Source organism: Scomber scombrus, chromosome 3 (assembly GCF_963691925.1).
Source record: "Scomber scombrus chromosome 3, fScoSco1.1, whole genome shotgun sequence".
In the NCBI taxonomy this organism is placed as follows: Eukaryota; Metazoa; Chordata; class Actinopteri; order Scombriformes; family Scombridae; genus Scomber; species Scomber scombrus.
The window spans coordinates 22263949-22291664 of NC_084972.1; the positions used below are offsets into that span (position 1 = coordinate 22263949).

A 27716-nucleotide genomic window follows, 5' to 3' on the forward strand; every position below is an offset into this window, starting at 1 on the left:
AGGAAAGTGGCTATTTTATGTATTGTATTTGCAACTTTTGAATCATGAATGTGAAGTTTACCAGTGGTTTTTTTTTCCTCCTATGAAGCTACCATCTAAAAGTTAAAAACCAATTAAAAAGGAAATCCAGGACTATAACAATATAGTCACTAATTATTACACCAAATTCCTTATAATTAGAAAATTATTATGATTTTATATACAGACATAAATGGATATAAAGTAATCAGTGAAATAACTTACGTGTAAATGGTTTCTTGAAAAAGTTTTGGATCCAGAAGATAGAAAAACATGTTTTTTGGACTCTGTTTGCAGTTTCTCTTCAGATTTTATCCAAAAGCAGAGTGGGCATCATCTTCTTCAGTGTTTTTTTCTTTGAAAAATAAAAAGAAAAAAAAGAACCTATGTGAGCAGCATCAGTTGCAGCTCCGTGATTTGTCTCCTGCAGTTTGCTTTATCACTGACTGTCGTACCTCTCTCTGTCTCTCTCACACACACACAGAGAGAGAGCAAGAGACGGAGGGAGGGAGAGAGAGAGTGGCAGAGGGAGGGACAGAGAGACAGACGACAAACATAGGTGGTGTGCCATCAATCCCTCTTTATGAGCTTATATCCATATGAGATATTAACTTAATCACCTGTATGTATAATTGGATTCTAACAATTATCTCTCCCTACCTTCCAGGAAGGTGCACAGGTGAAAAGACGAAGAAAAAAAAGAAAAGAAAATTGTAGGTGTTAGAGGGGCTACAACACTTGAAAAATTAACAGCCACCTGCTAACTTCCAATAAGTATCAGACTGTTCAAAAATATTTTCCATTTGTCACAGAAAGATAAGCGAGAGTGCTGACTAATAGAGCTGGAAGAAAACAACATCAAGATCCATTTCTGGGTTTTTATTGGAGGCCAATTATAGAGAGACATAATCTATCTCTGTGTAAAACTACAGATAACCACTGTTTATCAAGTAAAAAAAAAAAAGATTGACTTACTTTGAGTTTGGGTTTGCTGCCACTATAGACATTCAGTAGATAGTTCCTACATAAATATATAGAAATGCAAATAAATGGATTTACAATCACATGGCAACCTTGAAGCTCACACACTACGGTCACAAATTTACATATAAATAATAAGATGCATGCACAGTCTGAGAAAATACACCAGGCACAAACTGTATGTACAAAAATGTTATTCATGGAGGGTTAACGTTAGGACAAGTGACCTGCTCTGTCTTCACCACCATAAGCAGCAAAAATATCTGCCAATCTATAAAAGAGCCCTCAGGGGGGAAAGGACGGGTCTGACAGCCATGATGGTACCCCCTCATATCTCTCCTCTGTCTCGCCAGCCTGTCCTGCTCCCATCAACCTGTTAAAAACTATGACATATCCAGTCCTGACAAATATAATACTGAACACTGCAAGTACAACAAACCCCCACCCTCCCCTATCCTCTGTTTACAGATTAATTTTTGTGAATATTTTGCCCTTGACGGGTGATTGTCTCCTTGGCTGACAAGAGAAAGAGGCTGTGGATAAGCTGAGTTTTGTGTTTTTTTCGGATACAAAACAAGGGACAAAGGATGCATAATGAGAAAGCTCATGATGGCATAGAGCAAAATCCCCCCTTCCAAAAACATTTATTACACATTGTCTATTTTTCTGGTGCCTGACCTGAGAGTGAACAGCATGGTGATGGTTGAGAAGTTCAATTTGCAGCAAGGAAAGCAGAATGGGGGAATCAGGAAAGGGGGGGTTATTTTGTGTCTGTTCGGGATGTGCACTTCTAACGGATGTACATCCCTCGAGCAGTTTGCTGATGACAATGTTGACAATGTGAACTCAACTGGAAAACCTGACTACAGTCAAGTGAAGCAGTTTGGCATCGTCTGTTTGGCTGTAGTTCTTCGAGGGGATAACTGAATGAACCTTACAGTTTTGTAAACAGAAAGAGGCACAAGTGGAAATGATCCGACAGGCAGTAGTGGAAAATCTACTCCTCCAACACACATGGAGGATTAAATGCACGGTTATGATTTGTTTTTCTGTTATCTGGTGTTGCGTCTTGTGTTGCAAAAAGAAAAAACGGACCAGAAAATACATGCCCAACAGTGTGACTGTGTCGAGTATACCTGATGGAGTGGGACAGAAAGAGATTTAAAAAGAAAATTTAAAAAAAGCATTGGAGCATTTCTTGTAACTAGCCTGTCTTTCTCTTGGGATTGAATCCACTAACAATAGGTCAGGCTGAGGGCAGGTGTTCTGCTGAGGCTCTCAGTAGCCATTTTTCCACAGTGTGGCCAACTGGGACTTGCCAGGGCTGGAGTCGTCTAAAAATGCTTACAGGGTATGACCAGCACAAAGGTTTTGTCCGTTGCTTTGTCGTTAAGAAATCACAACCCAGACGGAAAATCATCCTTGCTGACATCTTTGCTTTGTAGGTAATTTGCGTGACAGGAAAAGACTTAGTCCTTTCTAGTCCTCTCTGGCTGTGTAGGGGGAAAAAATAGAGTTAGGCGAAAATAAGAAAATGAAAACCAAACTAAAAAAAACTAACAAAAATGCAAGGATAGGCTTTTGAGGATGCTTGACTTTTTTTTTTTTTTTTAAAGTCGGAGCGTCTTGTAATTTCCATTGCAATTTCCATTGCATAGCAATCAGGCAAGAGCACTTGGTCATGAATAAGCCTGAAATTGTACATGCAAGGATAAAGTGGTGGTTGGAAATTCAAATCGATACATATTAATGTACAAGTCAGCTTCTCCTCCTTTCCAGATGTTTCTCTCAAAATGTCCGCAATTACGCCCCTTTGGTGGATGCACCTTTGCTCATCTCACAGAGGTAAGCGAGGGAAAATGGCCATCTTCTCTGTCTCCTATAATAACACAGTATTGGTTTGCAGAGATTACAATATGAATCATGTGACTGCAAAAGGCTGTCACAAATGTGTATAGATTGGATTGAGACCTTGGCTCAGGTCCAGCACAATAGAGAGCAGAGTAATAACACTAAAATGTGTGTGCGCTTGTGAGAGAAAAGGTAGCGGGGAAAACAATATAACTATAAATTTAAAAAATAAATATTCACTGTAATCGCAGAGAAAAAAGGGAAACAATTGCTCAGCATTTGAAACTTGAGACTAAATATAGATTGGATGGGATTAAGACCTTTATTATTATGACCATTTTACAATCTGTGTAAATTCCTTGACTTAAAGACATAAATGTACCCAGTCAGCAAATCATCTCCATTTCAATAAAGAGAAAAATAAAAAATGCAAAAGAGTGAGAAAAAAAGACACAAAGGGTCTTGTCACTCAAGAATTAACAGTCCACACCACTGAGCAAAATGATGGAAAAAGACAAGCTGCAGAGCATTAACAGCTGCATGTAACAAATCAGTTGTTTTTTCTCACTGCTTTGGCATTTTCCTGATGGAAATAAATACACATACATGGCAAGAGCAGCAGAAGGGGCAGCCCTGTGGCAAATGCAATAAGGGAAGAGTTGCAAGTAGAGATATGGAGGGAAGAACACCTGGAGTATTAATGAGAAAGTTCAAGGCACTCCCAACTTTATTACAGAGAAATTGACTCTACAGCTCATCCCACTGCCGGTAACCTTGTCACAACACGGGCTGCCATAAGGAGCACCTCTTTGTGGCATTTGAAAATTTAATTTCTCAGAATTGATCAGGGCTCATTTTTGGCGCTTTGATCTTAGAGCCAGCGGAAGTAGCCTTTGTATCTCTTTGTAGTGCGACAGTTAATGTAAGCATGCTGGAAATGAAAGGATGAACCGCTCTCCCTGTGTCTCTATAAATTGACCCTTGAAAGGTAAGGCCGTGGTATTCACAGGTTTTGAAGATGCTGTAGATGGTGGGCCAGACTGCATCACATTATCTCAGCTGAAGGTGAAAACCAAGAGATATAAGCAGAATTTGAAAAAGAATTTCTTTATTGCTGGATCTTACCTAAGACTGAAATGTTTACAAAAGACAAGAATATAATCCAAACAGTCTTTTATTGCAAATGAATACCAAAACATTTACAGGTACAGACAGAAGAAGAGAAATGTGTAAACATGTAGATTCAAAGTGAGCCTGTGGTTTGGAATATAGGTATTTGGGGAACTGGTCCAAGGTTAGTTGGCTGCCATTTCCATACTATTCCCATCCTGGCAAGGTGGAAAAAAACAACATTAGCCCTGGCTGAAATGAATGTGCTGCAAACTGACATTTGAATCTTTGCTATTCTCTCTAAAGACTAACCACGAAAACAAAATGTGCTGTTGGCTGTCCTTTCTGACCGGTCAGCTGCTTCCGTTTGCAGGCGACTGGACAGCGGCCTGCAGGGTCCTACGGGCCATCTCCAGGACTCCTTCCTGGGTCTTGTTCCCGCCAATAAAGCCTCCAGCATGGACAAAGATGCATCCCTGAATCCCGCTGAGCTTCGACAGTGCTTCATCGCGAACGCCGCACCACTCCTCTAGCAGGGACAGCCTGGGACAGGAAGACAGAAGGGCAAGCTGGCTTACAGACGGACACTGTGTGGTCAGCTGCTCACTTCCTGTCGACATACCACTTTGAAAAACAGACTGTGTGGAAGGCACAACCAGAAAAACAGCTATTATAAAATGCAGATAAAAGAGCACAACAAAAGCACATTTCAACATGGTGATTTAATGATGGCAAACATTTTCTTCAGCATAGCTTTGCATAGAGATTTCACAGGTAGAAGGGTGTGAGGTAAATTGTTTTCATCAAAGGTAAATTGCAGTAACCCTCACACATAGCACCACTACAATCAACCCCAGTAAACAGACCACTAATAAATCTGCTTTATTCTTCTCCAGTAATGTGGAAAATCACATATTGGCACAATGGTTGAAGACCCATGCGGTGGCACTATAGTCAACAGGCAATCTTGCAATGTGAGGGAAAGATTGGCTCTGCAAGGGTTTACGAGCTGACCTCCACAAAATGCCTCTGGATGAATTATATAGAGGCTGAAAATTCATAAAAATAGAGAAGCTCATTTACCACCCACTGCAGGTGGCATACACCTCTGTACACATCCTCTCAGATCATTTAGAACACATACCATTTCTCTTTTGTGTGTGTGTGTGTGTGTGTGTGTGTGTGTGGGCCATTTTTGCCTTGATGGGATTATTATCTCCATTATCTCAGACCACTATACTACTTGAGGTATTAATATTTTTTGAAATGTTTCATTTAGATGCTGATTTAATTTATCGTTACATCGCCCACCTTTCACCTTTCCAAAACTGTTAAACGCTTCACATTTTGTAAAATGTCATGGCAACATCAAGCTCCTCTCCCTCCCTGTCACATGCTTGATGAATTATGGAACTGTACGATAAAGTCGAAACTTGTCAGAGAGGAAGTGACACAGTTGTCAAACACGAGTTAGCAGTTTGAACCTAGGAAAGTGTTTTTTTCTTGTATTAGATTTTCAAAGGTTTTTGCTCCAAAACATTCTGTAATATTCAGAAAGAAAGAGACTGACAATTAATTCAATTTTGTTTTCCAAGAAATCTTGGGTGCATATTAAAAAATAATAAGACAGTTAAAACAGTAAATCAGCATCAGTCATGTGCATGGGTTTTATCAATTTTAAATGCCTGACGTGTATGTGTAACTAATTTCTTCTTTTGCTCTCCGTGCCATTTTTTCCTCACATCTACACAATCTTATCCTTATGAAGACAACACGGGGAGGAAAGCATAGCGAACACTAATCCGTGTTAAATGAAACAACCAATCGATAGCTCCACAGTATGGCTGAAAAACAAGCTCAGAGGAAAGGTCAAGAGGGCTGGTAATGAGGAAAGGAGTAGGAGGGGGATGACTGCTGCTGTGATGACAGGTCAGGAAGCTCTGATTCTCAAGATGACCAGTCTAAAAATAAGCCCACAATTAGGAAATTAACTTTGCATGTGAGAAGTCCCCCTCCCCAACCCTTCCAAAGGCCTTTACTATACCACAATCAGACATATATTGGTAATTAGTGCTTCATTAGAGAGATACTTGTGCATATGCAAAAATGTAGTCCTGCAGTTTGCGGATTCATAATTCATGCAAATCATGCACATCATTTCTGTGTTAAGACATTTTACACACTTCACACATTGTCACCCTGCATTGGCCATACCAGTGATTGAACCAACTGACATCACAAAGAAAGAAAAGAGAAGAATATGCATTATTTTTCTTCTTTTTTTTCCTTTTTGTAAAGGGAAATAACATGTAATTATCTCAGTATCAATACTTTGTCACCACAATTTAAATTTGCCAATCCTTTTTTTAAATCCTCTTTTAATGTATGATGTCACAGCAGATAACTGACACCCACTGGTGCTTTTTTCAGACATATATTTTCTGGTTCATATTGCTGTGTATCATTCTACACAGTACATCTCCAAGGAAGGACTGCTTCCACTCCCCTCTTCCTTCTACCTCCTCACATTTCCTTAGCAAGTGACGCTGATAAAAATAGACCTTTTGTCCCCCCCAGGTGCATTAGCAGGGACACAGGTGATAACAACACCCCTTTTGCAGAGTCGGCACATGCCTACTGGGAGGAAGCAGGCCACCCATAGAAAGAGCCATCTGGAGCAATGTGTTTTTATCCCTCTCACAAGCCATTGTTCTCATGTAGCTCCATACCAACCGCCATGTTTGCATTAAATTAAATCTTTGAAGTGCTTTGCGAACCATAAACAGGTGCCTGTCTTTTTAGTTGAAAGCACTGCCACCTGATGAGATTCTCCAGCAGAGTGGGAAAAAAAGTGCAGTGAGAGGGATGAGATGAGGGAGGGGCAGACAGTGTGAAAGGTGAGATAGGCAGAGGGTGGATGAGGGAAGGGAGGGGGAGGGGAATAGGATTAATGGGAAGACAGCAAGACAGATAGGATAGAAGGTGATGAAATAGAAGAGGGTGATTATAGGACAGAGACAGAAATACTGTACATAAGAGAAAGGGACAGCTAGAGGCAGAAAAAAACCTAATGGGAGAGCCAGGAGCAAGGGGAGCTCACAGAATAGGTGAAAATAGAAGCCATGTAACAGGGCAGCTGCTGGTCAGATCAGGATCACAATGTGCACAGGAAGCCCCCTCCTGCTCTAAAGCAACCTGTGCTGTATTAGTAATGAGATGTGTCAAAACCAGGATAAAGGCATAAGGGCACATTCTGTCAGAGGTAACAAGACATTTAAAGAACATAGTGGTCAGGTGGACTACTGGCATAGAGACCATCTGCTGTGATAGTGAACTCTCGAGCCAAGAACAGGGTATCCCATTTGTCAAATCAATTTGACTTTTAATGCCCAAAGTCATACATTTTCTATATTTATCTTTACTTCCCCCATGACACCTATTCTTAGACCTTTAAATTGAAAAAGAAGTTTACAGCTGTGGGCTCTGTGAGGCTGTACTTTAACACAGCAGCTAACGTCAGCATGCTTACATGCTTACAATGACAACGTTAACATGCTGGTGTTTAGCAGGTATAATATTTACATTCATCATTTTAAAATGTGGGTTTTTATAATATTTTATTTAATACAACATCAGACACCGTCAGGGACAGAACGATGACAGATTTATAAAAGCATGCATACATTACACATGGTTCTGTTTTATAAATCTCAATCATCGTGGATCTAGGCCCATGTGCAAGAGCCTCATTTCCACTCCTACAAAAGCCATAAATGGATGAAGACATGCCGTTAACCAGCTGTTTTCATATCAGTATGTTGCCTGCTCCACCAGACTTTACACCTGACAATGAAACATGAAGTGCAGTTTCACTGATGGTGTTGTGCCGGTGAGGTTGTTCAACAGCTGAACAGTTGTCATTACACGCAGCTCTTTACACCATAAAGATGCAGCATTCATAGTTGGGCCACGTGACAGAGAGAGAGAGAGAGAGAGAGAGTGCAGCAGTGGTCGAGTGAGCAACAGAGTGAATGAAGAGGAAAGTCAAGCAGACACAGACCCACAGCTCTTTCTACATCCATGACACAGACAGAGAGCAGAGCGGAGCAGAGGAGAGTGACAGAGACAGCAATGTAACCTTTTTTTGAGTCTATACATTGTTATTTTTGGGAAATCCTGAATAGTTTACCTAGTAAATGTATGGTCTACAGTGTACATTTGAGTGAGAGTGAGAACTTTTAAGCATAAATAAAGAATCACACTGAATGAATATAAATTTCATAATAGATTATAGAATATGTTTTCTCAGGGGAATGTCTACAAACACAAAATGCCTTGAATGCAGGAAGTGGAAATTATATAAAAAAATGTCACAGCTTGTCACAGGTGTAAACAAAATAGTTTTCTTGTTGAATTTTTAAGCTGTCTTTTAGATAACACATTACAATTCCTATTAAGTTTTCCCTTGGGTGGAAGCATTCAATGTGGATGCAAATTTCGACCTAAAATCAGATGGAGGGTGGGGGGAATGGGATAAATACAAAAATAGAGGTCATAAAAAATAATTACTCACCCACCAAAAATGTGACTGAAAGCTGCATCATTTGTGCTCCAGGGGAAATAACGGAAGGTGAATACAGTATATCAGGCAATGAGGTAGGATTTAATTTAGTTTTATTTAACGACAAATTTAACTTTTGCTACATCATTTAATAACTGTGGAAAAACTGCTTAACATATTATAAACAAAAACATTGCAGACTTTTTAGAATCATGCACAAAAATAGGTGGAGTGAGAGCAGAGTGTTTGACGGGCAAACTAATGTATATTTCGAATTTCTTTGATTCACACTGTTAGGACATGGACATACATGAATATACAGACAGACACTTGAGTCAGTCTGAGTGCATTAGTTGAGAGCCAACACTAATTACTTTTATACTTTCTCATTCCCTACAGTAATATCCCCATTCATTTGCAGAGAGCTAAAAGATGCTCTCATTAGTAATCATAATCACAAAAGATACTCTTCCACCTCAGCCACCTGTGCTTTAAAGATCAGGTGTACTTTAAAATAATTAGTTTGTATGACTTATTGTCTGACACCATCTGTAGGTTTTATAGCTGTTCAGAACAGCCAAATATGAAGCCAAGAAGAAGAAGAGATAATCGTTTGAATATAAGAGAGAAGTTCAAAGCCTGCTTACTTTCTCACCCCTGCACTCCTGGCGAATCGCTGCGTGAATTTTGGATATCCTGTTTCTGGAAGTTACACTAACTGTTGGATGTAGCCCCCCCCCCTCAATTCTGATATTGGCATAGTATAGGTGTGGGGGTTCTCGGATGCTGTTTGCCCATCCGACAAGCACATCTCTGGGAGAATACTGAAGTCCCAAGTGTCCATGGTGACCACTTTGGAAAGCTGGGACCAGTATGAAACAGCAAAAGTCATCAAAACCTGGAGCACAGCAACCAAATCAAAACAAGGAAACAACATGGATGCTGAAAAGATTTTGTGTCCCAATTGTAAACTAAGCTATCCTAAGCAATTGCTATGTTCTGTCTGTAATATCTGACAGCTGAAGATGTGCTCTGTGAATTGCAGAGATGGTAAATGTGATTTTTTGCAGCTAGTAAATCTCTACAGAACATACAGGATAAGCCTGGAGCACATAATCTTGGCCATACGTTTGTAATGTGTGTGGTATGCTGGGATTTAGGGCAGTAGTCAACAACAGACCAACTACAGAACTCCAGTGGGTATGCTGATGACGTTATTGGAGCAGCATTGTGGGTCGGACTGTGAGAGGCTCGTCAGATAAACAATTCCCCTCCAGGGTAACAAACACAGACTTGACAGGTGTTAATCATCTGACAATCTCACACAGGAGATCTTTGCCTTGTCATCGCTGTCATTAAGAAACGAGCAACAAGACAAGAATATTAATATGATTTAATGAGCACGGCTGAGGCATCTGAAAGTTTAAATGCCAGACTTACTGGAAGAAATATGCAAAAATACTCAACAACAGCAGCAGGAGCTTGCACACAGAGTCAGTCAAGTCATATATACAATTTATACTGATTTGCAAGGTATACAATGTATTGAACCATTTAAAGGTCAATGAGAACGAATATGAAAAAGATGAGGATATCACGTGGTGGAGGAAAATAAGGAATAGACAATTTCTGATTTGGTCAATATTTAAAGGATTGGCAGCTTTCTGCTTTAACTACGAAAACAATTAACAATTATTTCAGTATTATATTGTTCAATTAAAGCACATTCATCAGATCATAATTAAGTGCACTTATTTTATGATTTAATAGGACTGGAGACTCTTAGTGATAGAGCTACAGAATGTAAATTTTATTTGACCTTATTTAAATTCATGTTATGAGTAGATCTTGATTAGACTATGGCATGTATTAAATTGGAGTGATTTTTTCCCCAACAGAGCATGATGCTGCCCAGATTACACTCACATTCATTAAAAAAAAGAGATTCCTGGAGTACGTTTAGGTAATTGGCTGTAAATGAAAGTGTCTGTCTTATTGTCGAACCAATATGTACTGCATATTCAATATGCAATATGCCAGCTTGTGCTTGTGCAGTAATTGAAGAGTGTATGTGGTGAAAAGGCTCAGGTGGCTCTGCTGAGGTGTGGGCTGTGTTTACATCCTTTCAATTTCATAGAGAGCAATGCGAGAGGGAAACGCTGTATAAACTAAAGGATCATCCTCATCATAAAAACAAAAATTATTCTATCCAAGTACAAGTTAAGTCTCTCACAGGATGTCATGTCAACACTCCATGAGTACTTGTCAAACGGTCCAGTAAGCATGAAAAAGTTGAATCATACATCACGGTTCTTCTCAGTCATCAGTGCTCAACTCAATCCAACATGTCTACGAGACTCTGGAGCTTCACCTGTCTCTGTGTTATCCACCAACATTTTAAAATCTGTCTGGTGTGCAACTCGATGTCACAACATCGCACATGAGATCACAGCTGTGCCTCATGAAGCAGAAATTGCATTTTAATAAGCTTTAATAAAATATAACTAAAAAAAGACTTTGGATCAAGTTGCAGTTAAGCACATATATTTAGGGGGGGAAAAATCACCTGTTCTGGAAGGTGTTGAGCCCGGCAGGGACACACTGGATCCTCCACTGTCCATTCTGGTCGGGGTAAAGGACAAACTTGATGGGCGCCTCTATGTGGAGCTCCTTCTCCAGGGCAAACAGATGCTCCTTCCAGGGACATCCACCCTGGGAAAACATCAACACCTCCCCACTGGGGTCTACCTAGAAACAAGAGGAAACAAGGAAATTAAGTCTTACTAATGGGAAAGATAAAGGGGAGAGAGTCCTTCAGCTTTATTAGAGCGCCGACAACTACAGTTTTATACAGCAGATTGGAGTGTCCTGTACCTTATGCCTCTCTTTAACAGCGTCCTCCACGACTGTGCGGGCTGGCAACCAGGAAGACTTGTAGAAATCCAGACGGTCCAGGAACTCCTCCCCAACCATCACCAAAGCCTTCTTGAAACCCTCCTAGTGACATTTTGGTGTGAATACATACAATGCTATGGTGAAATACAGAATTATTTCACGATAAATTCAAAAATATAATGTACAAACTTCACTTTTATGACAACTGAAAAAAATAGATGGCTGTTGCCATGGTCAAAAATTAAGTCTTGTTGAACCATCATCCCAATAAGCCATGCACCATTATTTTAGCAGCTTCCTGTCCTAGCAACCCTGGCCTGATCTCACTTTTGCATTGGTCTCTTGAGCAGGAAACCAAGAGAACATGAGAAAAGAGACACAGATTCAAGCACAAACTGCTATCACAAACAGTCTGTCATGCAGAAGTCTAATTGGCATGATTCTGATCAAGGGGGCTGCAGTGGTCCTGAGTTTTAACAGTAGTGGATGGAGGAGTTGAAATTACGTTATTTAAATATAACAAACAGCGACGGTTGAGTTCACCAGGTCACTCTACGCTTGACTTGTTTGCCATAATATTTTCACTTTGTGATCTTTTGAAGCAGTCACCCCCCATAAATGTAAAAGTAAGAGTTAGTGGAAATTTGGGGAAATTGGATAACAGTGCCACGACAAAAATTATAATCATGTGAACTGAAATGTGAAAAAACAAATAGGCCAGCTACTCCACTGAGACAGCACAAACAATGGAAAAACAAAAATTGTTGGCATAGTCAACACATATGCAAAGCCCGGCTGCAGGTATCTCATGAGAGTCTGCAAAAAACAGGTGCTATTTCCCTGCAGGCATTGCCCTCCTACACTAATGAGAGATAGGAAAGCCACACTATACCATTTCTGGGTCTCTGTTGTCCCAGCGGGCTTCAGATAAAGGACCTTTGAACGCTGTTTGCACTGCACTGTTTACCACAACTTTCTTAACCCATTTTGTATTTTTATTTCACTACAGGCTACAGGAGTGACTTCTGGGAGTTTGGGTCAGGAGCTTATCCATGGTGCAAAGCGACAGGTTATTTATGAAAATGTACGAGCATCATTACCTGAAAATATTCATTGGGTCATGAGTTAGATGGTTTTTATTGTATTTTAGCTTTTGATATACTGTATATTTATTTTTGGTCTAATTTGTCCCGATGTAATTCTGTTTTTAAAGGTGCACTCCACTCTACAGTTTTTGCACATGAAGTAGCGTTTACCATAAATAGGCTCTACTTTAGATTATTATAGATAATTAAGAACCCAGGTAGCTAAAATCTGTCTGCATTGCATGCCACAGTAAATGAGTGGGGACTAGAGGCTTCTCTGTGACAAGCCACTTAGCTAGCATCTACCGATAGCCTGCAGGTGAGGCATTTTGCCAACATTGGTAAATTGTAGCATCTACCAATAGTCTGTTTGTAAGGCATTTAGGAGGCATCTGTAAATTGCAGCAACATTTGTACTTTGTGCAAATTGTAGCTACAGAAAATAACCCAGATTACACTCTCCCCCTCTAAACTGCAGGAGTCTCTGCATGCACATCGGTCATACACTGTACCACCCACCACAAACAAGTAAATTTCTCAACATGTGGGAAACACGGTGAAGGTCAGTTTACTTGTCATGAGGAGTACTAATTCAGCCTGTGAAGACACTTGTATAATGGCCTCTGTGTCTCTGGAGGAAGCTTTCCCAATTTTGAATGATAACACTAATGATGTTATTGGAGCTGACTTGACACTATTGACTTTAACATTTTTAACTGAAAGCCTGCATTACATACTGGTGGTATGGGATTTGAAGGTGGCCGATATTTAGGATGGAGGAAGGGCTTCATGAAAAATGTGATTGAATGGCATTGAGCCAAACATCCGTCATTTTTTAAGCTTGATCCATACTAAGGACTAAAAGTCAGGTAATCTTGGTCTCTACTTTAATTATGACCATTCACAAACACTTTTCAAGTGTTTTAAGTGTGAATTGCAGCTTCAAGTAAATTGCATTAAAGTATTATCCTTAGATATTATATGTATATACTGTTCTGTGTAGAGCAAAGAGAGAAATAGTAGTAACACATATTTATGTACTGGCAGTAGTTTGGTTGCCATGAAACAATATTAGCTTCACTGACAACTACAGTTATTAATACTATAGTTTTTTGTTTTTTTTACCATAAAATAAAGCAATTTACACAGTAATACCTGGAGTGTTCATGAGTCACAGAGATCCAGGCAGTGATAAAAACACATTTATCCAGAGCGCTGAGAGACACCAACATGCCACCAACAGTTTATACAGACAGGATTTATGCTAATAAAACCTGCTGCTGTTAGGCGCCTACATATAGCAAATATGAGTCAAGAGGGATTCACTTTTTCACACCATGATTCAGGATATTCTGATGAACGTATATTAAATCCATAAAAAATCTGATATAAGCTCCCATATGTTAGTTTGGCCACACACATTCTCACGCCTCCTTCAAATGCAACATGTTGTTAATTACACCTTGCAATGGTGTTAAATTTCTTCTTACCATTTCTTTTTTATGTATGTGACAACATCATTGACTGTTAATAAATACAGATGTCATGACAGTTCCCCAAAAGAAAAGCCAAAATATTGCCCTCTGGTGGCTGGCTGCAGTATAAGTCATAAATCCCACTCTATCCATGTTAGCAGAAGAGACATGGGGCCAATCTAAAAAGATCAAACTACACACCAAATAAGTTTTTTCCCAAAGATGGTTTCTGTCATTTAAGGTCGCTTTTATCACACTTATGTTTCAAGTGCAAATTTGTTTTTAAATCATTATTTAATGATTAAAATAAGTGGGTGTGACATCATGATTGGCAGCTATGACAACTGCTCACAAACCTTCACCACATGGCAGGATGGCTAAGGGCCATCATCCCACCACCCAACTATATTGCACAGTATCTGGCTCCAAATAACGTCACACAAGCAAGATGGCAGCTCCCAGAAAGGATATATTTTGGCTTCTTTTTTGCATAGCGATAGGAAGTACTGACGTGTCATACTGTCTATGGACGACAATAACAGAGTTCACACCTGAACATTACCCCTCTCTGCTATATCTTAATCTAATCCAAATTCTAAAGTTAAACCCGCCCACTAAACCATGAACTAATCTTCTTGTTAGATGATCCCACCAAATAAATCTTTGAAGGGTTTAAAATGTTTTTCCTTCCTTGTGATGTCATCTGGACATTATATTAAAAATACAAAACTCAAAAATAATGTTCCATATTAATATTCCTATATGACAGATACAGATCCACAGACATTAAATGTAATCTGTGGCTTTAGCTTGAAAGATTAGCATTTAAATCCCATCAACATGATATGTAATAAGTGCTACATCAGTGTTACAATAATGCTACATTAGACAGGCCAGGTTGATTCAATATCAAGTACACACACACACACACACACACGCACGCACGCACGCACGCACGCACCTCAGTGTCCTGACTCTTGCTGTTCCAGCGTGGGTTCAGGTGGCCGACACGTGCGCTCAGTGTGCTGGAGATGCTGTAGCGAGCCTCCCCATCACACTGTGAAATGCCATTGTCTACAGCATCCACCTCCTCCACAAAGTTCTCGTACAGCTGCAGTGATGGAAAGAGAGATGTGACAAGAGAGGTTATGAACCTGTAATGACACCGAAATCAGCTGTTTTATGTTTATGCTTGTTCTTAAAAAAGAAGCACTGACTGTAAACCCTCCCATTATCTATACATGCAGGACTTTCGAGAGAAAGAAATGTACTAGGATTACATTATCCTGATTGAAATCCATTTGGTCATAGTGTGTGGGCAGTTACTGAAGGCTAAAGTGCACAACTCGGTCATTAAAGGGGAACTATTATGCCCATTTCCAGCTCTATTTTTTCTGGGACTCCACTAAAGTAGCTTAGCATGATTCACAGTTGAGAAAACTCCTTATTTATCTTATACTGGCTCTTCATGCTGCCCCTCAGTGCAGCCTCTGTCTGAAACAGGCTGTTTTAGCTTCTGTCTCATTATAGCCCCATTCAGATGAGCTCACTCTATTCTGATTGGTTAGCTTCAGAAGGCTGCGTCACTGCAACTCGGTCACTTGGGAGGCTATGTCGTATCTTTTTTGTGCCAAAAGAACTGACATGCAAAACACAGATCCCCATTTTATAGTAAGAGTTACATATGCCAAAACACGTCTAAGGTTGAGGACCTGGCTTTTCACTTGCAGTGAAACTTGGAGTATTTCTACATACAGTAACAGTAACAGATTTGGAACTGTGATCATGTTTAACATAGGTATCCAACTTAACAACAGTATATAAATAACAGAAAACCACAAAAAGCATAGGTCCCCTTTAAACCAAAAGGAATCTGCAAATTGCTGCTGTTTTATAGTTCACTAGCAAAACTCAAAAAGGGCAGAGGAGGAGCAGAGAAGTATTTAGTCATCTCCTTAGTATATTAGAAGGTCAATCATCAAACAGTTGACATTTTGCAAGTGGCTTACAAGTGGAACCAAGCTTTGGGGCAAAAATACAGACCAGTTTTTCTTAACTGGCAGAGGACTAAACATGCAAAATCCTAAAATAAATAAAGCCCCAGCTACAAGTAAAATGATTACTTGGGGCTTTAAACAAACTGACACATCAAAAGGCCAATGATAATGTGAGTTAATAAGTGACCTAAGATTTGGCTGGCTTAATGTGCCTGGCCATCAAAATGTTCTGTGTGCCGGGCCTCCTGCTGGCCTGGCTGTCTAAAATGCATTAAATATAACTGAAGTGGCCTCACTTTGAATCTGGCAGAGGAACTTTGTCACATCCCTGTCTCTCTCCTCTTTTTTTCTGGTCATTCTCCACTGCCAACCATCTGATGAAGGCAAAATGCCACCAACTAAACTTTTAATTAAAATTCAGCTTTTCCTGAATAAAGTGACTGCTGCATGGTTTCCATTTTTAAAGCGCCCCCCCTCCACCCCCGTAGACAAGTGCACATAAAGAAGTGTCATTTAATTCCACTGAGTTATATATTATTTCCTCACTTCCTGTGATATTTATGGGAATCTGTGCAGGCGTTGTCATATTACTCATGTGACTCTCAAGCTGGCTTTCCTCTTTACCTCTTAACATACTTTTCTGCCCTTTGTCTCCTGGCTCCATATGGAAATTCTTTGTGTTTAAATAAATGGGCCCGTGGAAAACATGTTTCCAATGAAGTTTTTGTGCTGCGGACCAAGCACAATAAATGCTAATCCGCCGCCAGCTATAAATCCATCATCTTTCTCATCTCACCTTGTCATAGAGCACCTCCAGCTGCCGGTCATCCTCCTTCAGCTCTGTCAGCTGGGCGAGCACCTGACGGCCAAAGTGTAGGTAAACCAGGCCAGCTGAGCTGAGCTTGGTCACCCATGGCTTTTGTGGACACAGGCTGCTGAAGCTCTCTGAAAAAGTCCTGAGCAGAGAGAAGGAAGAGAAGCTTATAGCTTATAGACAGACATCAGAGGCCAAAAACAACACTATGATAATATACTACACACAATGATTACATTTATATGTGTGATGGTTTTAAAGAGATACCTTTTCTTTCATGTACCTGCATTTGAGTCCTGAATGGGCAAACATATCAGTCTATGTGTAACAGGTCAGTGAATAAGTAGTTTATTAAACTAGATCATCAGTCAGGAAATATTTAAACCATCATAAAATATGTATCTGTTCTCATAACCAGTATGCATTAGTATTGGCACTATTGACTCAGTAACTGATTAGTTGACTACCAAAAAATACACACATTTTTGATCATTTTGGTATCATCATTTGCTTATAGTAGCTTAATATGAGGATTTGTATCTTTTTATTTCATCTTTAAATTAAGACTTTTGGGGTTACTTGAATGTAGGTGGGCAAAGGAAGTGTTTTCAAGTTGTCTACTTAAGGCTTTGTGAACTTCTTTGTTATTTCTAACATTTTAGAGACACTAATCTAGATGAAATGAATCGTTATAATAATATAATACAATCGAAGTAACTGTCACTAGTTCGTGCTGAAGAGTAAGAAGAGTGTTGTTGAAAGGGTGATGCTATATTAATTTGTGTTGATTTAAAATGATAAAAACCTATTTTTGCCTCCAGTTCCTACATTAAATAAAACAAACATATATTATAATATATATTACAAATATTACTATAGCTTCCGAGTTTATGTAAATACAATAAAATTAAAAGAAAATTATTAGCTGAAGTGAACTTGTTTGTGTACATATGACAACATGCATCATAGCAGTAGTTTTACAATGCAAAGAAACTAATTTCTCTGACATACAAAGAAAATGAAAAACAGCTTATATCATCACTAAAACACTGCATGAGATATAGGCTGGTGATATCCAATACTCAATAACAAAGCCTCAGCTTGGGCTATTAAACATTAGTGCTCTGCTCATAAACAGAATACTCCAATAACTAACCTCTTCAATAAAATGCTGTATCCAGATGTATGCTGTACATTACTGGAAGACATGTATCAGATATCAATAAAGAGACTCGATAGAAATCTGTTACTGTATTATTCAGCTCCACGGAGCAAGTTTGCATTGACTAGAGAGAGAAAGCAAGCTCAGGCGTGTTTGCAAGCGTGAGCACACATAAATAAAAGCCACCGGAGGTCTCTCCTCAGCTACGTGCTGAGATGGGTGGGCTCCAGCACCGAGCCACTGCTGGTCATTTAATTCAGGCTTAATTAGGATGCTTGGGCTGCAGCACAGCGGATAACAGACCGTCAAATGAATGAGTGACATGCTAGGGAAGTGGGGGGTAATCACAGCCATTAAAGGGCTAATTGGCCATGTGGAGGCATTTCTATGCTGATAATCAGGAGATGAGAGTGAATGAGCAAGACGAAAATGGCAGAGAGACATGGAGAATGTCTGAAAAAGATACCAAAAGAGAAGTCATCGAACAGCGTGAAATCAAAAGTTACATCTCGTAGCAGACTATCACTTGCCACAGAACTAAATCAAGGTCAGTGAGTAAAGCAAAATACAAAAACCGAGAGTTAGTTTTATTTGGCATGAATCTGATTATCATGATCACTGGGTGAGCAAAATTAAACTTCAGGAATTCATCTCCTTATTTAAGAGTCAATGGCTTTTGGGCTCTTTTTGAAAAGAATACTAATGGCTTTAAAGAGTCCAGTGGTTCCTCAGAATGATGGGCAATTCAGGCTCAAGGACAGACAGCCTATTTCAACACAGCGTGGGCTTTCATAAGTTTAAGTAAGTCACTCTACATTTAACTTATTACTCATGACTTATATCACAGTAACCTTGGTAAATATTCAGTTCACACAGTGTTGTAGCCATGATCAAAGCTTCTCTGTTTACTTTTTTTTTCAGTCAGTATTTGACCTTTTTAGCCTGCTGATTAATTATAGTCCAATCTCCACTCTGCATAATTCTGTGGTTTAGAAAGAAATGGTCCCGTCCAACTAAAATATTTCATCGCAGAAAATTTCAAACAGGATTGAGAAAGTCAGGTCTGGTTACTCGTGTCCTCCTTTGAGAGGCAGATGGCGAGGGATGTTCCATTTTAATTAATTTAATGCTCACTGTGGCTTTCAGTACAGTAAAGTAAATTGATTTATAAGAGCACTCCAGAAACTGCAAATGTCTTGGGGTCTTTGCTGCTTTAACTTCTACCTTTCCTGGAGAACGATTACATGTAAGAATTTAATATTTCTAAGTGAGGTATGCAGCAGTAGTGATGGCATTTAACATTTTGCACCAGATGTGTTTTTTAACCTGTATCAATGTCTGTAATCATTTTCCATTGGTCGTCCTCCACTTCAATATCTCACCAACTATTGGATGGATGGTATTGAATTTGGCAGGGACACTCACGGCCCCAGGTTGACGTATCTTAATGACTTTAGTAACAAATACTGGATAGATTGACACTAAATATGACATTCACCCCCCCCCTCTGGATGAACTGTAACAACTTCTGTGTTATCATGATGGTCTACCTCATGGTCATGGGGGACCAGGAGTAACCAAGAAGGATTATTGTCCATGACCTGTCTTTATGGGAATAGTTCAACATTTTGGGGAAATACAAATTTGCTTTCTTGCAGAGAGTTACATGAGAAGATTAATAGCAAACTTCTCCAGGCTCACTGCACCCAGACAAGAAATAGTTCCTACTGAACAGACAAGTATTAGAGTGGTATTGGTCCTCTCATTTAACTCTAGGCAAGAGAGTGAATAAGTGAATTTCTCAAAATGCCATAATACTTTTTTGCTCTTAGTATTTTTTTACATTAATAACTGATGTATTGCTTTTGCTGTCAGTTTCATCTGTACATTGTCACTGTGTTTAAAGAAGTGCTATTGAAAAGAGGACACCGATCATTCTTTTCACCTCATTCTCCGACTTCCTCTAGCACCCCAGCCCACTTAAATCCATCCTTGCCATCACAACCATCTTGCCCCCATCTGCGCATGTGAGTGACAGCCACATTCTCCTGTGGCCCCTGACAGTGTCGTAGCAGCCTCTGTGCCTCGTGAACCAACAGCAGGGGGGCGTTCAATTGAAGAAGCGCTAATTATCACTAACCGCCTGCCAGGAAGAGAGTCTTGGCATATCTTTATCACCTTGGTCATAGCAGATATCTCTGATTATCATCAGGACTTTAAGCTGTCAGTGCACCTGGAATGGGCTGATTACTCAACGTGAGTGAATGTAATCAATCGGAAAGAAGTTTGGCAGCAAATTTAGCAGAAAACTTGAAGCCTGTTCCTTCCTGACTCATGCAATTAGGGAATTTGAGCGTTCTCAGAGGGATCCCCGTTTATGAAAATATGATTCTTTATACTTGGCACAGCGGGCAACAAAAAGGAGCACCAGGTCTGAAATCCATTCGATTTTACAATCTAGAGTTTGATAGGGGAAAGTAGAGAGTGTTTAATTAAATCCAGGTCTAAAAATGTTAATGTCTCTATAAATACCTCTGTGATAAGATGCTTTAGACTAAACACAGGCTTTATCACAATCTCTTGTGGATTAACATATTAATATTTTACAAACCAATATATGTCTTCCTAATCCTAAATATATTGTATCTTTAGCAAAGCTGCATCAATTAGTTTTTTTTAACAATTGTGATCAAGATATAGTGGTGGACAAATGATGTTAAATTAATAGTGACATTGTTTTTGTAAATTACAAACACATTTGTCTCTCTGCACTGCAATTTTTTTTACTTAATGGCCGACATATACACCAGTAGAATATATCAGCGGCAAAAATCTTCTACAAATTGAGACAATAGTTATTTTTCACAGCAGACACTATAACATGCTATAGCGTGAAAAGCCCAGGTGTAATTAATAAGACCAATTATTGTGACTGGCTCAATGACATGGCTTACTGGCACATCTAAACAAAACGAGCCATCGTTAATGATATTAGTCACACCTGTGTTTTGCAGCACAGATGTAGAGGAGGCATATTCTGCTGTTTTACAGGGTTGGAGTTTGGGCAGTTTTTCTATAATTATCAGGCTGTGCCTCCATACATCTACTGAGCTGTCTGACAACATCATTATCTAACACTGAATCGATGTACTTTTAAAGGTTAAGGCTGGCAATTTGCTATATTTTTCTTATTGTCAACAAATGTGTGCAGAGCCAAACCAACAATGAACTCATCCTAGTTATGTATTGTGTATTGCACACACAATAATATGTATTGTGTGTGCATCCAAAGCCTGATATATCTTATTCCTCTGTGCTGTAGACCTCGTTGTTGTCCAAAAAATTATTAAAAACACATTGTAACACACTGTCGTACTGGGTTAGATGCTCCTTTGCCCCAAAGGCAACAGTTATTGTAGTTTGCAGTGGCTGCCTTTAAATCCTACTGTCACACAAGCAAAGAGCAGATACTCTGAGGCTTGTCCCAGTCTTCTTTTACACTGGTTTGATAGGCAGCTTCATCTGAATGTCATGGCCCACTCAACAGACCAGCCATCATCTCTGCTTACCTAGCTCTACACGTCTTACCAACAGCCACTTGTTAGCAACCCCTTTGGTATCCTAAACATTTCATGACCTTTATCAAGTTCTCTGGCTGATGTCCACACAATGGACTACATGCTTATTTTAGTATTGATTTGGGAAAATATTTGTACTAATATAAAACCACAATGATTATAATGGCAGGTGATGGACAACATTAATTTACAGTTCACTCCTCATGTTTGTCGAAACCAAAAACTTTATAGTTATCTTTAGCAACATGTAGGTTGCCATCCTTGTCTGCAGCTGCCATCAGCCAATCTGTAAATCAAATCCAGCTTTTTGAATTATGCAGCATCTTACTGCTAGTGTTGTACCTTTGATGATGGTCGTAGCGATGCGTCTTTGGGTGAAACACTCCTCCTACATCTACAACAACGTCGCACTCTGCCAGCTGTGCCGGGTCCCTTGTCCGAATGATCTCAGCATCCTGGGCAATGAACAGAAAGATTTGCAATAATTTATCATCAAGCCTTTGGTAGAGTGGGAGAGAACATTTTCAAGATAGACATCTCAATTTGGTCCATAAGCCTCTAAAACCAAGTGGTTTAGTGGACCAATGGTCCAAGACCACTAATTATACCAAAAGAGCAGCCCTGATTGCACACACTAGTGGCAGGCTTGTAGCCTGGACTAAATAAACCAGAACATTTTCAGATTTCAGAAGCTGAATTTACTGAATTTTGAGTTTTTTCCTTAAAAAATGATTCAAATCAACTCATTTATTATCAAAATGGTTGGTGATCAATTTAATATTTGGGCAACTAATTGATTAATTGTTGAAACTCAGATGTGAAGCTGTCTACCTTTGGGCTTCATAAAATTGTGATGGGACATTCAATACTGTAATGGAATATTTTGCATACACTCCAATTAACTGCTTAATCTGAAAAATATCTATATATATGATCCTATATGGGAATGTACAGCAGGAGCATGTTTATAGTGGCTGTGTAGTTTTTTATGGATACTTGACCTGTCATTTGACATTTCCTCATACAATGTAAAGCATCTGGTTATAGAGGGGTATTATAGGTGCATTATTTCATGGTTCTGGACGCTCCATCTATCTATACAGCAGCACCCCCACTTGGTGTGTTATAATATAACAAGGGGCCCACCATGATAGAGGAACAAAATGAATATTCCTCAAATTAAACAACCAATGCAGACAGACTGAAGAACCATCTCTACTGTGAGGTTTTAGCAACAGGCTTTTTAAATGAAGTTACTAACAACACACTGTAAATCACAGCAGCAACAGCAGAGAAGAGACTAAATACAGCCCATCCTCTCAGCACACTGCACCCATTAGCGCACCCACCTTGTACTGAGGCAGCTGGCGGAGGAAGAAGCAGGCCAGCACCTCGTCGCAGTGGAAGGTCCCATTGTGGGTCCCGATCTTTGTGCCGGTCATGTTGTCGGTGCGGAGTCTCTTGGGTTGACTTGACATGTGTCGCAGTTCAATGCGAGTAAACTTGACGTCTATAGAGAGGAAGCAGCAATCACGCTGTGAGTTTAATAGACGTAAAACGCGTGCTGGCGTGGTTATGTGGATGAAACGTGTGTTTTTTGTGAAGTTAAACGCTGTCAAACACGCACGCCACATTCAAACAACACTTTACCCGCGACGCACCGGTGGCGGACACATTAGGCAGCCGGACCGGATGTGGATATGGTGTGCCTGTGTGTGCAAACCATTCAAGTTCTTTATTTTATTTTATTAATGATATACTTAATAACTGGTATTTACTAAAGCACGTCATGTTTTCTAATAAAGAGATTTTATGGAAAGTGGAAGTCACTTGTCATGCCTTTATCAGACCACCAGAGGACGCTGCAGGCAGTAAAACAAACCTCACAGACCCTGAAACACAGTTGTGGCTGCTGCATTTTTTTAAAGAACAGTATTTTAACCGTTCTACCACACAAAGCAATGATCCATTTGAATATACATGGAAAAACATGTATAAGTATCGCGACAAAACCAAATACTAGATAAGATATGATAAGATAAGATATTTCCCACATTTTACATTATTGCAGCAAGTGGATAGCAAAAATAGAAGAAAATCCATAGAAAGAATAAAGAACAATAAATAATAAGTAAGTACACAAACATTTTTTGTAAAAAAAAATATAGTGGAAAAAAAATAGTAACATTATGTACAAAAGTAATATTGGAGTCAGCACTAAAATCATTTATGCCAAATTCTCTGGTATTGGCTGAATTACTAAACTGCAACTGCCCAAAGCTGCAAACCCCTCAGGTCCAATACACGAGGGTGTTTTGTTTGTTGAAATGTGATTAACTAGAAATGATTTTGGTTATATGCACCAGGCTCCTAAAACTGTATGTACTATGCCAACTTTAAACTGAATATTAGGGGTTTTTTTCAGCCGATATATCATAATATACCTTTTAAACCTTATTTTAGGTTGAATTGCATATTCTTAAATAAATGGACTTAACCAAAGAACCACAAGTTTACTAACAAACAGCAAATCTAGGGCAGGAGTATTCAAGAGAAGAAGTATAGATTGGTTACCGTGGCTCTGGGCCAGGAGTGTCAAAGGGTATAATCCAACCCACTGGATAACTTTGCAAAGTATGAAAATTGCAGTAAAGTAATTCCAATTTTTCTGCTGCTTCATAGGTTTTTCCACCCTGACCAGAATATAATTATCTGAAAAAAACAATGAATACATATTGTGATCACATTTAAACCAGTCATATATTGAACATTGTGCAACATTTTGTCAATCAGCAGCTTTTTGCAAAATAATCTGAAAAGGACTGAGACATGATATTGTTGAAATTCATTCATTTCTCGTAAGACATCTCAGGCTGTTCAACTGTATAGATTGTTTATTATAGTAAAGTTATAATATATATATTATAAATTATGTGTAGGTTATATTATTATGCAAATGTTTTCAAATTGGGCTGTAAAAATATAGCTGTATATATAGTGAAGATGTGCAGTCTGCTGTGTATAATGTAGGCCTACATGATGGCCACCTGTAGGTGAGATATGCTCAGAGTTAGGGAGAGATGGAGGTTTAGGGGTTGCTGCAGCTCGTTTTTCTCAGTTTCCCTGAGCAGATAAATCTATTAATTTATATTTCTTCTTTCATGCAGCCTCAAATGGACTTAAGCACTGAAAGAAAGAAGAACAATTTCTTTTTATTAGCAATATTTCAAATTTGTATGTTGTGAAGTTTAGCTTGGCTTGGCTTTAGTAAGTAAGTATTTATACTTGATGTGGTTCACTTGTGTTTGCCCATAAATCCTGATATTTACCACTCTTAAAATGTCAGGTTAATTCAATTAAAATGAGTTAATGAGGCACAATTTGAACAGCTATTGTGATAACTTCATTAGACCAGGGTGTGATCCATAAGGAGGAGTGGGCGGGAGGGGGCAGCTCAATTCCCGTTCTCGCGGTACCACCTTATTGACAAGGTAATTAGCCAGATGGGACCCCTGTAGTAGTCAGGCGGAACAGAAGCATCACGGCTTGCAGGGCTCTCTAGTGTGGGAAATTAGTTCCTTCTGTATTTACACACCGGACCACCAGTGGACCAGACAGTCTGACTGCAGCAGCACCGAGCCTGCAAAAGGTACGTTTATATTTCAATTCTGATTGCAGTCTGTTTCCTGTAGGATATGATTCATATCACCCATTTACTGTGAATGTCAGATTTTTTATTTTTAAATTTGTATTGCACTACGGTGCACTTAATGACAGACAGACTGCTACTGTTAGGGTTTGCAGGTACAAATGTTTATTTTCATTCTAGGACAAAGGAGGGTCACTCCGAGGCTGCAAGATTTTTAGGGTCTTGTCGGGGAGTATTTCAGGTTATATTCGCAACAGCCAGGTGTCGTTGTAGGCACTGTGCTGTTCTGCTGCTGCTCAGTCTTGATGGCAAATCACCAGATATGTTGACACGTTTTTATTTCAGCATAATGAAATCGATAAACATTGATTTAAGCGGGGGCTTCCAATTTCCTGAGGGGGTAGCGTCCAGGCTTTCTTTTGAAAAATGTCTTCAAAAGTCGACGCCCACCACGGTCCATCCACTTCCTGGCTATTAACCTGACTTGTAGCTGTTGATTTGCACCAAAACATCACCCATAGCTTATACATTGACAAACAAAGATTTGGAAGGTTTGGAGTTGCATCAATGTGTGTACTGCAGAATGTGTCCAGCCTATTAGTCTTGTATTAAGCCTGATAAGATACAAATTACCAGTCGGGAGAAAATGGTTTTAGTAAGTTTCACTTGCTGAAAAATGCAAGAAACGTTGTGGGGTCATTACTTAAACTCTTTTTAACTCTATTGAGATAATGCCACGTAATTGCACATGCTGTCTTAATATTGTTTATTAAGTGGAAAAAATATGATTGTGTCTTCATTTGTTGTAGGAAAATTAAGATTTTAAATCCTCAATTAATTTAAACTATTATTTCCAATTTTTCCCACATTTTCAAAATCTGGCTGTTATCCATGATCACAGGATAAATGAGTAAATTGGTACCTTTTGTACTTGCCATTAGACCATATAGCCCATAATCAGCACCATGGACAGCGCACTGCATTGAAAGCACCCACTCTAAACTAACCTCCTGATGGTGTATTGAATGATTCATTTACACTGGCTACTTGTTTTTGAGACAATAAAACAAGTACACAACCTGTCATTTATATCTTCACATCCTTAATGTGCCATCGCTTTTGTCACAAATAATAATTGGCCACTTTACTACAGTTGAATTAATTATAGACTCTTAATGCAACTGATATTTGATCCAGTCAAGTGGGTAATTAGCATAACTCTGTATAATTGGTGGCTATTCTTCCAGAATACAAATTTGGGAAACAATGCCACCACCTCTTATTATGCTGAATGTATTAAGCAAATGAGGAGAAGATTATCTCATCTTTAACAAGTTATGTGTGTTGACAGGATACAACTGCTTAACAGAACAGAGATATGCAAAACAGAAAGAAAGTCAGAGACAGACATTTAAGCTTAGATTGGTGGTTCCCAGCATGTCCTTGCGTCCATTAAAGCTATAAAATGCATCATCTACAGATAATATTACAGCTCATATTGAGGGTCTCAAGCTAAAAAGGCCTAAATGGACAATTACAGAGAAAAACAGATATAAAATCAGTCAAGAGATCAATTTTTCTTTTGCTTTGTTTCAGAGGGTACAGTAGCTACTACATTTTCCCAAAAATGGAATGACTCATGGTCACAGGCAAATTGAAATAAACAACCCTGAAGCAAATGGTCATCGGCCAGCCTCCTACAACACTAACTGGCCAGCTCTGCATCACTCAGCGGGGATGCTCCCCATTGGCTGGCTCTAAACCGTGAGATATGGGTGGTGACCGAGAAAACGTCACAGTGCCTGTGATTTTCCCTGCTGCTTCCAGTTTTACACGCAGCAGTGATGGGAAATGATCGTGCCCCAGCTTGCCTTAAAAGGAAGAGCAGTGGCAGCATTCAATCAAAAAGTCAATTATTTGCCACAGGGCAAGTGTACGTCACATTCCCCTGTGTTGTAACACTGCAGTGGCCACCTTGAATGACAGAACGTTCTCAAGTGGTTAAAATAAAGAAACATTTATATGGTACATACAGTATATAAACAGAACCAAACAATTTCATATATTCAAATTGTGCTCAAAGCTTCTCATTACTTCTAATTACTGGATATTGATTATGTTAAATTGTGTTGATTACACAATTGAGAAAAGTCTGATTCATTTTTCTAAACTAGAATAGTGCACTCAATTGAGTGCAGATCTCCGCCAGGTGTGTACAATCAAAATGGCGGCGATGATAACAAAAACAGGGATTTATATAGCTTGTATTGTGCCTTACTTCGGTGGATAATAACATGTTGAGTATGGAATTAATCTGCAGATGCTCCAGTTCAAGATAAGATCAAACTTACCACAGATGTTGGTTTATGAGCCACAATAAAGGCCAAAATGCAGCCTGCAAGGGACTTGGTAAGCCTTGTTTTTAGTGTAGCCGATTGCCGGAAATGCCTGCTATGTTGTAACACAAATCATAAAATGGCGAGGACATTTTAAAAGTTTTACTATAGGCTCATAAGGTTTTTCAAAAATGATTAAGCACT

The 27716-nt window shown here is 39.2% G+C and overlaps 1 protein-coding gene across 1 annotated transcript; it reads right to left on the reverse strand.

The window, feature by feature from the left end:
• Positions 1-4008: 4008 nt before the first annotated feature.
• On the reverse strand, positions 4009-23204 carry myg1 (myg1 exonuclease). The gene is made up of 8 exons (XM_062415731.1): positions 22877-23204; positions 21870-21982; positions 16770-16929; positions 14938-15087; positions 11396-11518; positions 11088-11269; positions 4273-4503; positions 4009-4178 (listed from the first exon to the last, which is right to left on the reverse strand). The coding sequence occupies exons 1-7, from the start codon at positions 23159-23161 to the stop codon at positions 4314-4316; spliced, it is 1203 nt and encodes a 400-aa protein (XP_062271715.1). The 5' UTR covers positions 23162-23204; the 3' UTR covers positions 4009-4178; positions 4273-4313.
• Between the last annotated feature and the right edge of the window lie 4512 nt (positions 23205-27716).

Bases quoted from the DNA above. Each gene is read 5' to 3' on its own strand.
- myg1 (XM_062415731.1), bottom strand. From the start codon at position 23,161: ATGTGGCGTGCGTGTTTGACAGCGTTTAACTTCACAAAAAACACACGT. The intron at 16,930-21,869 runs GTACAACACTAG...CTCTCTGCTCAG, and splicing joins CGCTACGACCATCATCAAAG to GACTTTTTCAGAGAGCTTCA. The intron at 4,504-11,087 runs GTGATTTTTCCC...TTCCTGTCCCAG, and splicing joins CTCAACACCTTCCAGAACAG to GCTGTCCCTGCTAGAGGAGT.